The sequence below is a fragment of the Lynx canadensis genome, chromosome F1 (assembly GCF_007474595.2).
Source record: "Lynx canadensis isolate LIC74 chromosome F1, mLynCan4.pri.v2, whole genome shotgun sequence".
Taxonomy (NCBI): Eukaryota; Metazoa; Chordata; class Mammalia; order Carnivora; family Felidae; genus Lynx; species Lynx canadensis.
The window spans coordinates 66,765,595-66,777,730 of NC_044319.2; the positions used below are offsets into that span (position 1 = coordinate 66,765,595).

Consider the following 12,136-nt stretch of genomic DNA (forward strand, 5'->3'; position numbering starts at 1 on the left):
AGGCCCGTGGGGGAGCCGGCCTGCACCGGCCCTTCTCACGTACAGCAGGAAAGATGCCCACGGAGCCGGGGACTGGACTCTGGCAGGGGCCTCAGAGGGCTGGTGTGGAGAGGAGGTGGTCCTGGGGACCCCGGTCAAGACCAAGACTTGGGCGCGGGAGCCGGCGGCGGGGGGGGGGGGGGGGGGGGGGGGGGGGGGAGGGGAGGTGCATGGGTTCCTGCCCTGTTCCCTCCCCCAGGCCTCTCCTCATCCCTTTGGCCAGGAGCCTGATTTCACTGTCAGAACCGAATCCCCCTCCCTTTACCTACAGCAGCGCCAGTGGGTGGGGGGAGGAGCACAGCCGGGCGTCCAACCCCAGGCCCCAGGCATCCCCCCACCCCTCCCCTCCCCCACCTCTGCTTTTGTCTGTCCTTCCTCCAAGAGCTCCGACCTGCTGCCCTCTTACTGCAGAAGCCCAGGCCACCCCCCACCCCCAGAGAAGCCCTCCCACACAAGCCCGGGACCCCTAAAGCCCGGCTGAAGCACGCAGCTCCCTCCCTTAAGCAGGGCAGTCCCGCCGCCATCCATCCCTTCAGTTCAGAGGCACCCCGGCTGCTGCACTGTCTGCACACAGGCATTTTTCAGGGATTCCCCTCTTCACAGCACGGAGGGAGCCCCAGCACTTGTCCAGGCTTCCGTGAAGCTCCCCAGCCCCTCTCCTGGGGCTCTGTTCCGCCGGCCTCCTCCCCAGCCAAGGCCCCCAACCCTCTTGGCCGGTCCAGGGCTCTAAGAAGAAGGGTTCCGAGTCCCAGTGAGCCTGTCCTCTGCCCCTCCCACGGACACGCTGGCAGGGAGGGGCCAGCGCTGGGACCAGATGTGGGGCTTCTCCTCGCGAGGGGCCTGGAGCGGGGCCTGGGTGCGGCGCGCGGCGGGCAGCGGGGCCACGTGCGCGCTTTCGCCAAGGGGAGCGGGCCGCAGTCCTGGGCGCCCGCCGGGCCCGTCCGCCTCCGCGGCTCTACCGTTGGCGGCCTCGGGGCTCCCGGCCGGACCTCCATTTGGGTCAGGCCCCCCCAGCCCGCCCCGCAGGGGTCTCCGCGGGGAGCCGGCCCGGGCCCCCTCCTTTGATGTTCCGCTCCGAAGCTGCTGGCGGGGGGGGGGGGGGGGGGGCGCGGCCTCTCCTTCCGCCCTTTGGACTGCGCACGACGGTGACACCTGAGACCCCGCTCCACCCCCTTCCCGGGGCACCCAGTCTCCCTCCAACCTGGGTGGCAGCGTGGCGCGCCGGGGCTCCGCGCCTCGGTCCCCGCCTCCCCTCCCCGCCGCCGGCTGCGATCCCCTGGGGGTCCGGGGAGCCGGGAGACGGAGAAACCGCCTTAATAAAGAGCTCGTGTCAAGTGATTGGCTGTGACCTCTGCCCTCCCCAGACTCGCGCCCGCCGCTCCTGCTTAACCCTTCGATGCCCGCCCAACCCCTGAAGAGGTGGGAGTCTCCCCCGCGCCAGCTTCCAGGGTCCCCAGAGGCCCCCGGCACTGCCGCAGCCCTAAACTCTGGGGAGACCGGCCTGGAGGGGGGGGGCGGGGGGCGCCCCTCCCAGCGCCCTGCACCCGCGCCCCTCCCCGCCCCCTGCAGCCGCTCCAGCAGGGGGCGCCGTTGCCTCATTCGGGTGCCCGGCCCCGCAGCCCCTGGCCTCCCCCGCAGGTCTCTGAGCTCTGGGCGGCCGCCCCGGACCCGATTGGGCCCCAGTGGAGCCGAGCCCCGCCGCCTCGTCTTCCGCAGCTCCGGCTCGGAGCGGGGTTCGCCCTCTGGTAGTGCCGCCGCGGGTGCCGGGCGCCAAGGGGCCGAGCGCACCGAGTCAGGTGGGGACCGAGCGAGACGTGACCCTGGGGCTCGCGCTGCAGGACGTGAGACCTGGGTATCTGCGCCCCGGGCCTGGCGCCCCCTCCTCCCGGCTGAGAGCCCAAGCCGAGCTCTCGGCCCTTGTCGCCTCTCCAGACACCCCTGGCGCGGGAGCCAGCTGTCTCGGGCCGGCGAGCCCTGCACCCGCCCCCGGGCCAGATCCAGAGGCCGGGGAGCCGGGGCTCAGGGCCCCCCAGGTGGGGTGGGGGGCGGGGCGGCAGGCGGAGCCATCTCTCTCTCTCTCTCTCTCTCTCTCTCTCTCTCTCTCTCTCTCGGGCAGGGGCGGGCCCGGCGCAGGGTATAAAAGCTGCCCGCGCGGGAGCCCAAGCCAGCTCCGGGGTTGTCCTGGGACGTGTCCTGGCTCCGGCGACGGCGACATCTCTCTTGACGAAAAGACTCGGCGTCCAGTGCTCCGACCAAAGCATCATGCCCAACTTCTCCGGCAGCTGGAAGATCATCCGATCGGAAAACTTCGAGGATTTGCTCAAAGTGCTGGGTAAGGAGATTTTCGGGCGCCCGGGGCCTCGAGGTGGGCACGGGAAAGAAAGGAGGGCGGCGATCCGGGCGGGGGAGGTTGGGCGTCAGCGTCCCCGAGCAAGGGGGCCGAGCGCTGGGTCGGGGGGCTCAGGGCCGGGACCTAAAGGTCCTGAGCGAGCAGCCTGTGGAAGGTCGGTGTCCCCGGGGGTGGGGCAGGGGAGCCCCTCCGAGACCTTGCGCCTCTTCGCCCCTGGCCCCCCGCGGCGGCCAGTAGCCCAGTCCCCACACGGCCTCCCGGTTCAGCGCGTCCTACTCTGCGCCCCCGCCCTCCATCCGTGAGACTAATGCTTTCCTAGGCGGGCAGCTCCAGAGGCCCAAGTCTCTGCATAATTATCACTTTCTTAGATTTCAACAAATGGCTTCGTGTGAAACCCCAGCCCCCCATTCCCGAAAAACTGCGGGCTCTCTTCTCCCTCCCTCCCCTGAGACGCCCCCCCCCAGCAGCCCTGCGGGGTGTGTGGGTTAAAGGTGGGGGGAGTGGAGGCTAGTCTCAGTGCGTTTCCCAACTCCTGGGTGCCCTGAGGTGTGTGGGGAGCTTCCCCAGCCCAGGCTGCTGGGAGGGGGCTCTGGGAAGGGGAACATTTGGGAAGCCGCCACCTGGGAGCCCTGCGGCCTACGGGCAAGCATGCCATCCATTTCTAGACTGAACACAGTGACCCCGGTTGGGCAGGGGGAGTGGGGGGGCACTTGTGTGTGGGTGAGTCTGGACCTCCGAAGAGTCTGGAACGCTGTTTCCATCACGCCTGGCCATTAGCTCTTGCCCCCTAACCCCAGCACTCCTTCGAGGCATGTCTCCCTTCTTCCCCACTCTGCCCTCGCTGAAACTAAAAACCAAAATGAAGACTCTCCCTTCAGAAAGCCTAGATGCGTTCCCTCCCCTTGTCTGGATTCTGGCCCCTGTCCCCAGTGGATGAGGCCCGAGGTGGCCGGGCACACACCCACAGGCCCAGCTGGAGACTAAGAGCCCAAGCCCAACCCTGTGGTCTGTCTGTCTGTGGTCTGTTTGTCCTCCCTGCAGGGTCTCTCAGAGCCACGTGCCCTCCTCAGGCCCTGCTGGGGGCAGATTGAAAACAGACCCATTAGACAAACAGCCCTGGCTGGAGCGGGGTCTCCTGCGAGCCCGGCCTCGCCCAGCCTTGCCTCTGCAGGAACCTCGGCCCCTCCCTGCCTCCTCTGCCCCAGTCAAGGATCCCTTTCCCGGTGAGGCATGCCCAGGTGGTGTTGGGGGATACGTGTCCCATCCACTATGGTAGGCGGGCTGCGTGAGCAGATTCTGTTCCTGTAACGGGGAAGATGGTTGTCAGACGGTGAGCTGGACTTTCAGGGGGCAACACGGTGGAGACAGGGTGGGATGGGCCTCCTCTACCAAGGTGACCGGGCCCGGGGACCTCGGTCATTTCTCCCAACAGCCGAGAAGGGAGCTCCTGGGACCCCTGGGGGAGTCCATCCGCTCTCCCTGTCCCTTTCTGGAACAGAGCAGGTCTGCTTTGGTGCCGAGGGAAAAGAGGATTTGTTTCTGTAGGAACCCAGGTCTGCAGGGGGGCCAGGGAGCCCGGCTTCCCTGCTTGCCCCCCCCCCCCGATCCCCACCCCTTGCTTCCCTGAAGGTCTCTGCTCCAGGTCAGGGTGGGGGCGCCCAGCAGGGGAAGCGGGGTGATGCTCAGACACGCCCCTGCCAGGTAGGCCTCCCTGCCTGCTTTTCTTCCTGGGACAGATGCTGTCTCCTGGCTTCGCCACCCTTCTCAGAGACTGGGGAGCAAAGAGAAGGGGTCCAGTGTGGGGAAGGATGTGGGGGGCAGGCACAGGGACTCTGGGTCCACAGAGGCTGAACGAGAAGACCTGACCACTGAGGTCAGGACGATCCTAGAGTAAGGAACATATGGGGGGGGGGGCAGTGTCCCTTTCCGTCCCGCGAGGGGAGAGGAGCCAGGAGGGCAGGTGAGCTCTGGCTTTTCCTTCGACTTCCTTTTCTCAGTAAAAATAATAAGAGCTCCTGTTTCCTGAAAGCTGGAAGGTGTACCCAGTGCTGCGTGCGCTAAGTCCTGCACACGTCACCCGTGCTGTGGGCTCCACTTTCTGCTTGAGGAACCCGAGGCCCAGAAAGGTTCCGTCACCTGCCCAGAGTCACCTGGCCTGCCAGGAAGGCCGAGCCACATGGATGTCAGGGCCGAGTGGATCTCACTGCAGAATCCCTGGCTTCCCCAGGCCATTTGTAAGAGGGGACCAGCCGCCCCCCTCCTCGTCACCCACTGATAGTCCCCGCTCCTCACTTTGGGGAGGGACAGAGATTGGGCACATGAAGGCCAACCCAGCGCCAGACAGGGGAGGTGGGTCCGGCAGGAAGGAAAGTGGCCCCTACTTCCTGGATGGGAGTGGCGGGGCCTGGCTGGGGATCCCGGGTCTGGCCTGCCCTTGGGCAGGGGTGAAGACGGTGATTCTGCGGAGCCCACCCCAGCGGAGGGTGTCGAGCAGGGCGGACCAAGGGCGGCAAGTGAGGCGAACTGGGCCGAAGTGAGGGCGCCTGCACCTCCCTGCAGGGGTGAACGTGATGCTGAGGAAGATCGCAGTGGCGGCGGCATCCAAGCCGGCGGTGGAGATCAAGCAGGAGGGAGACACTTTCTACATCAAAACCTCCACCACGGTGCGCACCACGGAGATCAACTTCAAGATCGGAGAGGAGTTCGAGGAGCAGACGGTGGACGGGAGACCCTGCAAGGTGAGTCCCTCGGGGTCATGGCCTCCACTGCCCTGCCTCACCACGTGCCGTTTTCCGGAGTGTTCTGGGATCCTTCCAGCGGAGCAAATCCCTCTCGCGGCACCCACCCTGCTGCGGGCCCAGCCCACCTGGCCTCTCTCCTGCAGAGCCTGGTGAAATGGGAGAGTGAGAACAAAATGGTCTGCGAGCAGAGGCTTTTGAAGGGAGAGGGTCCCAAGACCTCGTGGACCAGGGAGCTGACCAACGACGGGGAGCTGGTCCTGGTAAGCTGCTCCCAGCTGAGCACAAGCCCGGTGCCACCTTCGGGCTTTTCTGGGACGCTGCAGGGCGCTGGAGGTTCAAGACCGACCGTAGCCGGCCTCCCCACCTCCTGATGGCGCTGCTGGGGAAGGACTAAGCTGTCCCTGTCCCACAGCCTGCTGCCCTGTGGCCGTGCAATGGTGTCCCGTGTGGAGCAAGCCACGTGGGCTGAGGCGGCAGGGTGGCATCTGGGCAATCCGTCCTCACAGCTTGGGGAGGAGTATGTGGGACACAGCCCCGGGGGGTCTATGCCGTCCTCCCTCCCGTGACACCAGGGCATTTTGGGGGCCAGCCCCTGCCTGTCCATTCTGAATCTAGAAGCAGGACCGGGAGCCTTCCAGGTTAACGATGACTTCTGACTTCCGTCCTTTTAGACCATGACGGCGGATGATATCGTGTGCACCAGGGTCTATGTCCGAGAGTGAGCGGCCGACGGTCCAAGGGCTTCCAGAGCCGCCCCCCAGCCCCTGCTCCCTGCCCCACTGCCCTTCCCCCTTCCTTCTAGGCTAGCTCTCCCCTCACCCCGCTCACTCCCGGGGATGCTGGGATGCCTCCAGCGGGGCTCTGCTTTTTGGGGCCTCCCCTTCCTCCGCTCCCCCAACAAAGAGGGATGGATGGTAAGAACCCTGATCACCCGGTCCAGAATCACTCCCCTTCCCCAGCCAGCAGTCCCAGCCCCAAACCAGCCCAGAGCACAGCCCCTCTCTCTGTGAGGGGACCTGAGGGCCCCAGTGGGAAAGACGGCCCTCTGGTTTCCACTCTTTGTCCCGGTAGCCTACACAGTGTAGAATATTTATTGGTTAATTTTATTAAAATGTTTTGAAAAATACAACCCGTCTCTGGCTCCTTGGGAAGGGGACAGATGAGTCGCCTGAGTTCCACTTTGCCTCTGAAATGCAGTGTGGGAGGCAGGTGTTCAAGCAGCAGGATGAGAGGAGGGATGGGCCTTCCCCTCGTCCCTCCCTCCCTCCGCCCACCGCCCCCTCCACCCCTCCCCTCTTCCAGCCTCCTCCTCCTCCAGTCCTCTCAGCAGGGGCACTCCCACCCCCACCCCCCGCCCCTGCAGGAGCTGACTCCCACTTTCCCATGATGGTGACACAGCTTCCTCCTCCAATTGTTCCTCCTCTCCTCCAGCTCCAATCTGGGCCACCCCAGGCCTGGCCTTGGCCTCCCACATGGTTCCAGATGAGCTCACCGATGCCCACAGGCCAACCTCGCTCCGGCCCGGGGCTCCCCCTGATGGGACTCCACTATCTCAGCCCTGAGACCTGCACACCCCCCCTGCCGGCCACCACGCCCCTTCCCACACCTCCACTCTCGGGTCCAGGCTCTACCGCGTCCTCCTAAGTTCCATGGTGACCTCTCAAGTGCCCGCCCCCCTCCCGCAGGCCAAGGCCCCCCACCAGACCGGCTCAGGGCTCAGCTGTTTAGGCAACAGCACCTTCAACCTGGCCTGCCCCGCTCTTCACCGTCAGGGCGTCGTGGGGTCTGCTCTGTCACCGGCTGCTTATGCTTACCTGACCTCAAGCGAGTTGCTTTGTTTCTTTGAGCCTTAGATCTATAATCCAATGACTTACGTGCGGGGAAGTTTCAGTGGGGTCCAGCCAATCCAGGCAAGGTCACCAGCCTCTTCCCCCGCTGCCCCCATCCTGTCCTCTCCGTTTCCTTTGTGCTCTGGCCACGCTCAATCCTGTCACGTAGAAGTTTCCCCTCCATCATGGAAAATGGTCTTCAGATGCCCCATGCTTACATGGTCACAGCTTGGGGTCCCCCAAAAGAAGGACTCTCTCCCAGGGTCCGAATCTTCATCCCAGAAAGGGTTCGATTCTGCCGGATCGCATGACTGTCCCTCGGCCCACTGGCTATTGGCAGGGCAAGGGGCCTGGACCTCGTGCCCTGCCATGGCCACAGGACAGGTGGGCCGGTGTGACAAGCCCCCCAGAGCCCCTGGGATGGGAAGGAGCGCTTTCCTATGAGGAGGGTTGCAGATTTCTAATCTATAACATAGCAATTATGTACAACGTCCACCTCACAAAGGCATGTACATAGCACCTAGCAGTAGTAAGCCCTCAGGAAACGAGGGTCCCACCTCTCTGACCCACCCTCCAAAATGCTGCCGGGGGCGAGAGAGGGGGCTCTTCAATAAATGAGCTGTATCATGTCAGTGCCTTGTTCAAAAATCCATAAAACAAAATAAAACTCCCATCAGCTGCAGCCCCTCTTTTTGTCCAGAATACAGTCCAGACTGGCATCAGAGGCCATTTAAGACGTGGCCCCTACCCCCTCCTGCGTGTGCTCCCCCCCTGCACCTGCACCGCAGGCACCCTCTGGCCCACGGGCATCCAGCGCTTCTCCAGAGCTTGGCTTCTCGGTGGCAGCGGCCCCTCCCCCAGCAGTGCTGACAGCCAGCGGTCACGCTTCACAGCCTGTGTGTGGCAGGTGAGCCTCCACTCCCTGAAAGACTGGGGTGCCCTGGGGCCAGGGCCTCCAGCTCCTGCCCCACGAGAGGCCACGTGCTGCAGCTGAGAGCAGAAGGTCAGGGCCGCGGAGTGGGGACACGATGTCCAGAGTCCTGGGGCAGCCCAGGCCCCTGAGTGGGGAGTGGGGGCAATGGTGGGCCCTTTTTCGTGTCCACATCCGCCTACTGTTTCCTGAGAGCCTCCGGGAGCCGGGCACCCTGCTGGGTGCTGGGAACTTGGAAATGAATCCAATGGACAAGATGGCTGCCCTCGTGGGGCCTGCGGGAGGGAACAGACCTGTAGCGGGGAACCAGAAGATTAAAGACATAAACGCACCGGTCAACTCATAAGCACAGACCACGTAACCGTGTAGGTGCTTGAAGGAAAGGGGGGCAGAGGGGGAGAGCACCAGAGGAGGCCTCATTTACCCTGGGGGCGGGCAGAGGTGCTGGGGGCGCAGGTGCTCTGGAGGACGGAGAACTTCGGGGGGCCTGAAGGACGCAGTGGGGTGAAGCAGACGGGAGGGTACTCTAGGCAGGGAGAATCGCAGGGGAAGGCCCTGGGGACAGTCTGGGGCTGCCCTGGGCCTGGGGACTGGAGTGCAGGCCAGCTGGGGCCTTCGGGGGCCGGGCCGGGCAGAACCTGAGGGGCCCGAGGCCACAGTAAATACTTCTTATTTGATTCCAAGAGCAGTGATGAGCCACTGATGAGCCACTGAAGGGGGTGGCATCCCTCTGGCTGCCACGCAAAGACGGAGCAGAGACAAGCGGGGGTTGAGGTGGGGGGGGGCAGGAGGCTGGGGAGACGCTGGGGCAGAGGGTAGAGACCCCGTGATGCACGAGTCAGGGGACCAGGGTTAGAAGAGGCAGAGTGCCCAGAACGGCTCTCTGGCTTCGGTCCTGGGGGCTGGTGGTTCTGTTTTCAGAAATGGAGAGATGAACCTAGGCTTTCTGGATGCCATTTGCTTTGTTTTAATCCAGAAGCACCGTAACTCCTCAACCCGAGGCCCGGCTTCATCTCCTTTCTGCTTCCCCTCCGCAGGCCTTTGTGGCTGGAGCATAGGTTCTTGCTTTGCTGCCCAGTTTGTCTCTTTCTGGAATCAAGCTGCTGAGAAGAGTAGAGACTAGAGGCATGTTTCTGTTTCCCAAGACGCCAGAAGGCAGGGACTGGGTCTCCACCCTCAGACTGGGGGCTCTCAGAGGACAGGGTTTGGGTCTCTCCCCTCAGACTAGGGACTCCTTGAGGGCAACACTGGACCTCCCCCATCAGACTGGGGGCTCTCAGAGGACAGGGATTGGGTCCCTTCCCTCAGACTAGGGGCTCCCGGAGGGCAGGGACTAGGTCTTCCCCCTCAGACTAGGGGCTCCTTGAGGGAAGGGACTGGGCCTCTCCCACCAGACTGGGAACTCCTGGAGGGCAGAGACTGGGTCTCCCCCATCAGACTGGGGGCTCCCAGAGGACAATGGCTGTGTGTCCCCCCTGAGACTGGGCTCCCAGAGGGTGAGGCCCGTCCCCTGGCTCTGTTTCCCCAGCACTTCCCCGCCCTCCAGCCTGAGGTGACAGGGAAGTTACAGTCCTGGACCAGGAGATGGGATCAGGGAGGGGCCGCCTCACCCATCTGGCCCAGCCCGTGAGAAAGTCCCTCCAGCTTCCCTCCCACCCTGAAGGCCCTCTTCCTCCTCTTCCTCCTCTGCCTCCTCTGCCTCGTCTCCCGTTACCTGGGCCTTCATTACTCAGCAGTGCCTCTGGAAGAAAATGCACAGGGGCCCCCATCCCCTGCCTGCACGCCGCCGTGGGCAGAACCTTCTCTGCCGTCCGGGCTTCTCAGAGTTCAAGCACGGAGGGGGCAGCACGGGGACCTGGGCCACCGAAACTCCTCTGGTCCTGTGACCGGAGGGCGAGTGCTGGAGCGAGGAGGGCCAGAGAAGGTAGGAGGGCAGAGACCAGGGAGGGGGCACATGTGACTGATTCTCCCCCGGGGTTGGCCGGGCGCGGGGGGAGACCTGCACCAACATCTTAGGGGAACTGAGATGCGCACACACACTCATGCACGCACGCACACCCGCACGCTGTGCGAGAGACAGGAGCACGTTGCTGGGACAGGCCTAGAAGAGATTCGGGGCACAGCCAGACCCAAGATGGGAAAGCCTACAGCCTGCGGGGCCCCCCAGAGCCCAAAGGCACCTCCATGCCTGCGTGTGACAAGAAGGAACCCACAGGGGAGGGTGGCCAGAAGTGGAGCTGGAGACTGGGGACCCTGAGGGAGGTGAGGAGAGGGAGCGGCTGGGAGGAGCCTGGAGGAGGCGACAGGGTCCCGGAGAAGGAGGGAATCCAGGAGGAGAGCTGAGCTCCAGAGGGGAGGAGAGGGTATTGAGGGCCCCAGGGATGGGAGTCAGGAGAGAGGCCCGCCGGTCAGGCCCTCTGACCCCAGGTCCCGACAAAGGGCCGCCTAAGGACGGCCACAGGCACAAGATGGATGGCACTGGGGCGGCCAGGCCCTTTGTGGCGGGGGATGAAAGGGAGCAGGCTCTGAGGAGCGTCCCCCTCCCCGGGTCCCCCATGACTGTTGGCTCCCCTGCCCCTCCCCCAGTGACCTCGGGAGCCTTGGAGTGTTGTGGAGGGGGGTAGGAGATGGGGGGGGAGCTGAGTCCAACCAGGTATTTCCCCTGGCTGGGCCAGCCCTACCTAGGAAAGATGGGGGGCAGGTAGAAGGACTGTGGGGGTCTGGGGGGCCCTTTGGTCTGTAGAGAAAGCGAACTAAGATGCAGACTGTGTGCCAGCACCAGCAGGGCCCCGGCAGAGCTGGGGGAGGCCGTTCCGGGGCCGGCCAGGGGTCCCCGGGGCAGGCCCTCCCGCGTCTCCTGCAGGCCTGCTGCCCTCCTGACCTCTCGGCTTCTTCCTGTCCCCGGCCCGCCCCCCAGGCGCTGCCAGTCGAGAAACCAGTTCTGTTCCCGTCCTGGATAAGGATCTCTGGGCTGGGCTCTTCCCAGGCAACGGCAGGAACCTGGCAGCCTGCAGCACCCCTGCCACCAGCCAGGGCCGCCGGGGTCTCCCCACGTCGGCGGGGGGGGGGGGTGGCCTGCCCCTTCCTCACCAGTCCTGCCCTGGCCTCCTTCCCCTCGAGGAAGACCTCCCAGCAGCCCTGTAAGGGGCAGGGGGCCTCCCTTGCCTTCTCCCTTGGGTGCCCCAGAGGCCGGTCCCTCTCCCCCTGCCCCCTCGGCGCCCCCCAGGCTCCCAGGCTCCCCACGGGGCCCTGACAATTGCTCCCTACGGCGGGGTCAGCCCCTCGCCCCAGTCAGTCGCGGCACAGAAGGGGGCAGGGTGACACGGGCTTGACCCCACTTAACCCCAGCCCATGGTCTCCTCCCGAACCATCATTCCCACGACATTCTGGTCCCTTTCTCGTCCCTCGGAGCTTTCCCCCCACCCCCCAACTCTGCCAACTGGAAGGGTTTTAAAAGGTCATCTCCTGCATTCTTCTGCCTCCTCGTCAAATGTCTGCCTGACCTCTGCCCCTGCCCGGCGCCCCAGAAACCTCAGACCGACAGCTCCCAGCTCCTTCACCAGCACTGCGCTGGCTTGACCAGCCTCTCCCAAATGCCTGCGGGGATTCAACTGCTTGCAGGCGCCGTGGGAGATCGGAAGGCAGAGAGGAGGACAGCTCTGCCAGCCACCGGGGAGACCTGGGGCATCTGGAGGAGGCTTGACTCAGGTCCCAGCCCCCACCCCCACCCCTGGAGGTGAGCAGGTGTGACAAGCCAGGCTGGGATTCAAGCTGGTGACTCAAGCCCCAGCAGCCGACAGCTGCACGGTCCGCGGCCGCAGCCAGCCCTCCCTTCCGCCGCCCCGAGGTGGAATCTTAGAAGCTGGGAATTCTAGAACCAGGGAACAGAGTCCCAGAAGGAAGGGCCCTCGGGGATCATGCCTCTCCTTTGTTTGAGAGGAAACTGGGGACCAGAAAGGGGTGTGGCCTGCTTGGGGGGTCGCTAGGACGTCAGGGAAATCACTGGGCACACAAAAGGGGGCTGCTTGGCTTTAGCACAAAGCAGGTGTCAGCTGGGCCCCTCCGCACCCTCTCGCTCTCTGGGTGGACTGGGTTCTTCCGTGTGTGGAGAACTCTGCTCCCTGTGCTCTTATGTTCCATCCCTCACCCTGAGTGGAGCAAGCCTGTGCCCTCACTGGGCCTCCCTCTCCTCCTGGGCCGAAGATTATGAGGCCAGGACAGGTGCGGGGGGCCGTTCAGCCTCAGG

General features: G+C 64.7%; 1 protein-coding gene across 1 annotated transcript; it reads left to right on the forward strand.

Moving 5' to 3' along the window:
* Nucleotides 1–2,159: 2,159 nt before the first annotated feature.
* CRABP2 (cellular retinoic acid binding protein 2) lies at nt 2,160–6,246 on the forward strand. The gene is made up of 4 exons (XM_030303454.1): nt 2,160–2,371; nt 4,949–5,127; nt 5,274–5,390; nt 5,802–6,246. Exons 1-4 carry the CDS (start codon nt 2,302–2,304, stop codon nt 5,850–5,852), a joined length of 417 nt encoding a protein of 138 aa, XP_030159314.1. The 5' UTR covers nt 2,160–2,301; the 3' UTR covers nt 5,853–6,246.
* Nucleotides 6,247–12,136: the final 5,890 nt, after the last annotated feature.

What these genes read in the sequence shown, in the direction of transcription:
- CRABP2 (XM_030303454.1), top strand. Translation starts at nt 2,302, where the DNA reads ATGCCCAACTTCTCCGGCAGCTGGAAGATCATCCGATCGGAAAACTTC. An exon ending in GGATTTGCTCAAAGTGCTGG is followed by an intron (nt 2,372 to 4,948) that starts GTAAGGAGATTT and finishes ACCTCCCTGCAG; the next exon opens with GGGTGAACGTGATGCTGAGG. An exon ending in TGGACGGGAGACCCTGCAAG is followed by an intron (nt 5,128 to 5,273) that starts GTGAGTCCCTCG and finishes TCTCTCCTGCAG; the next exon opens with AGCCTGGTGAAATGGGAGAG.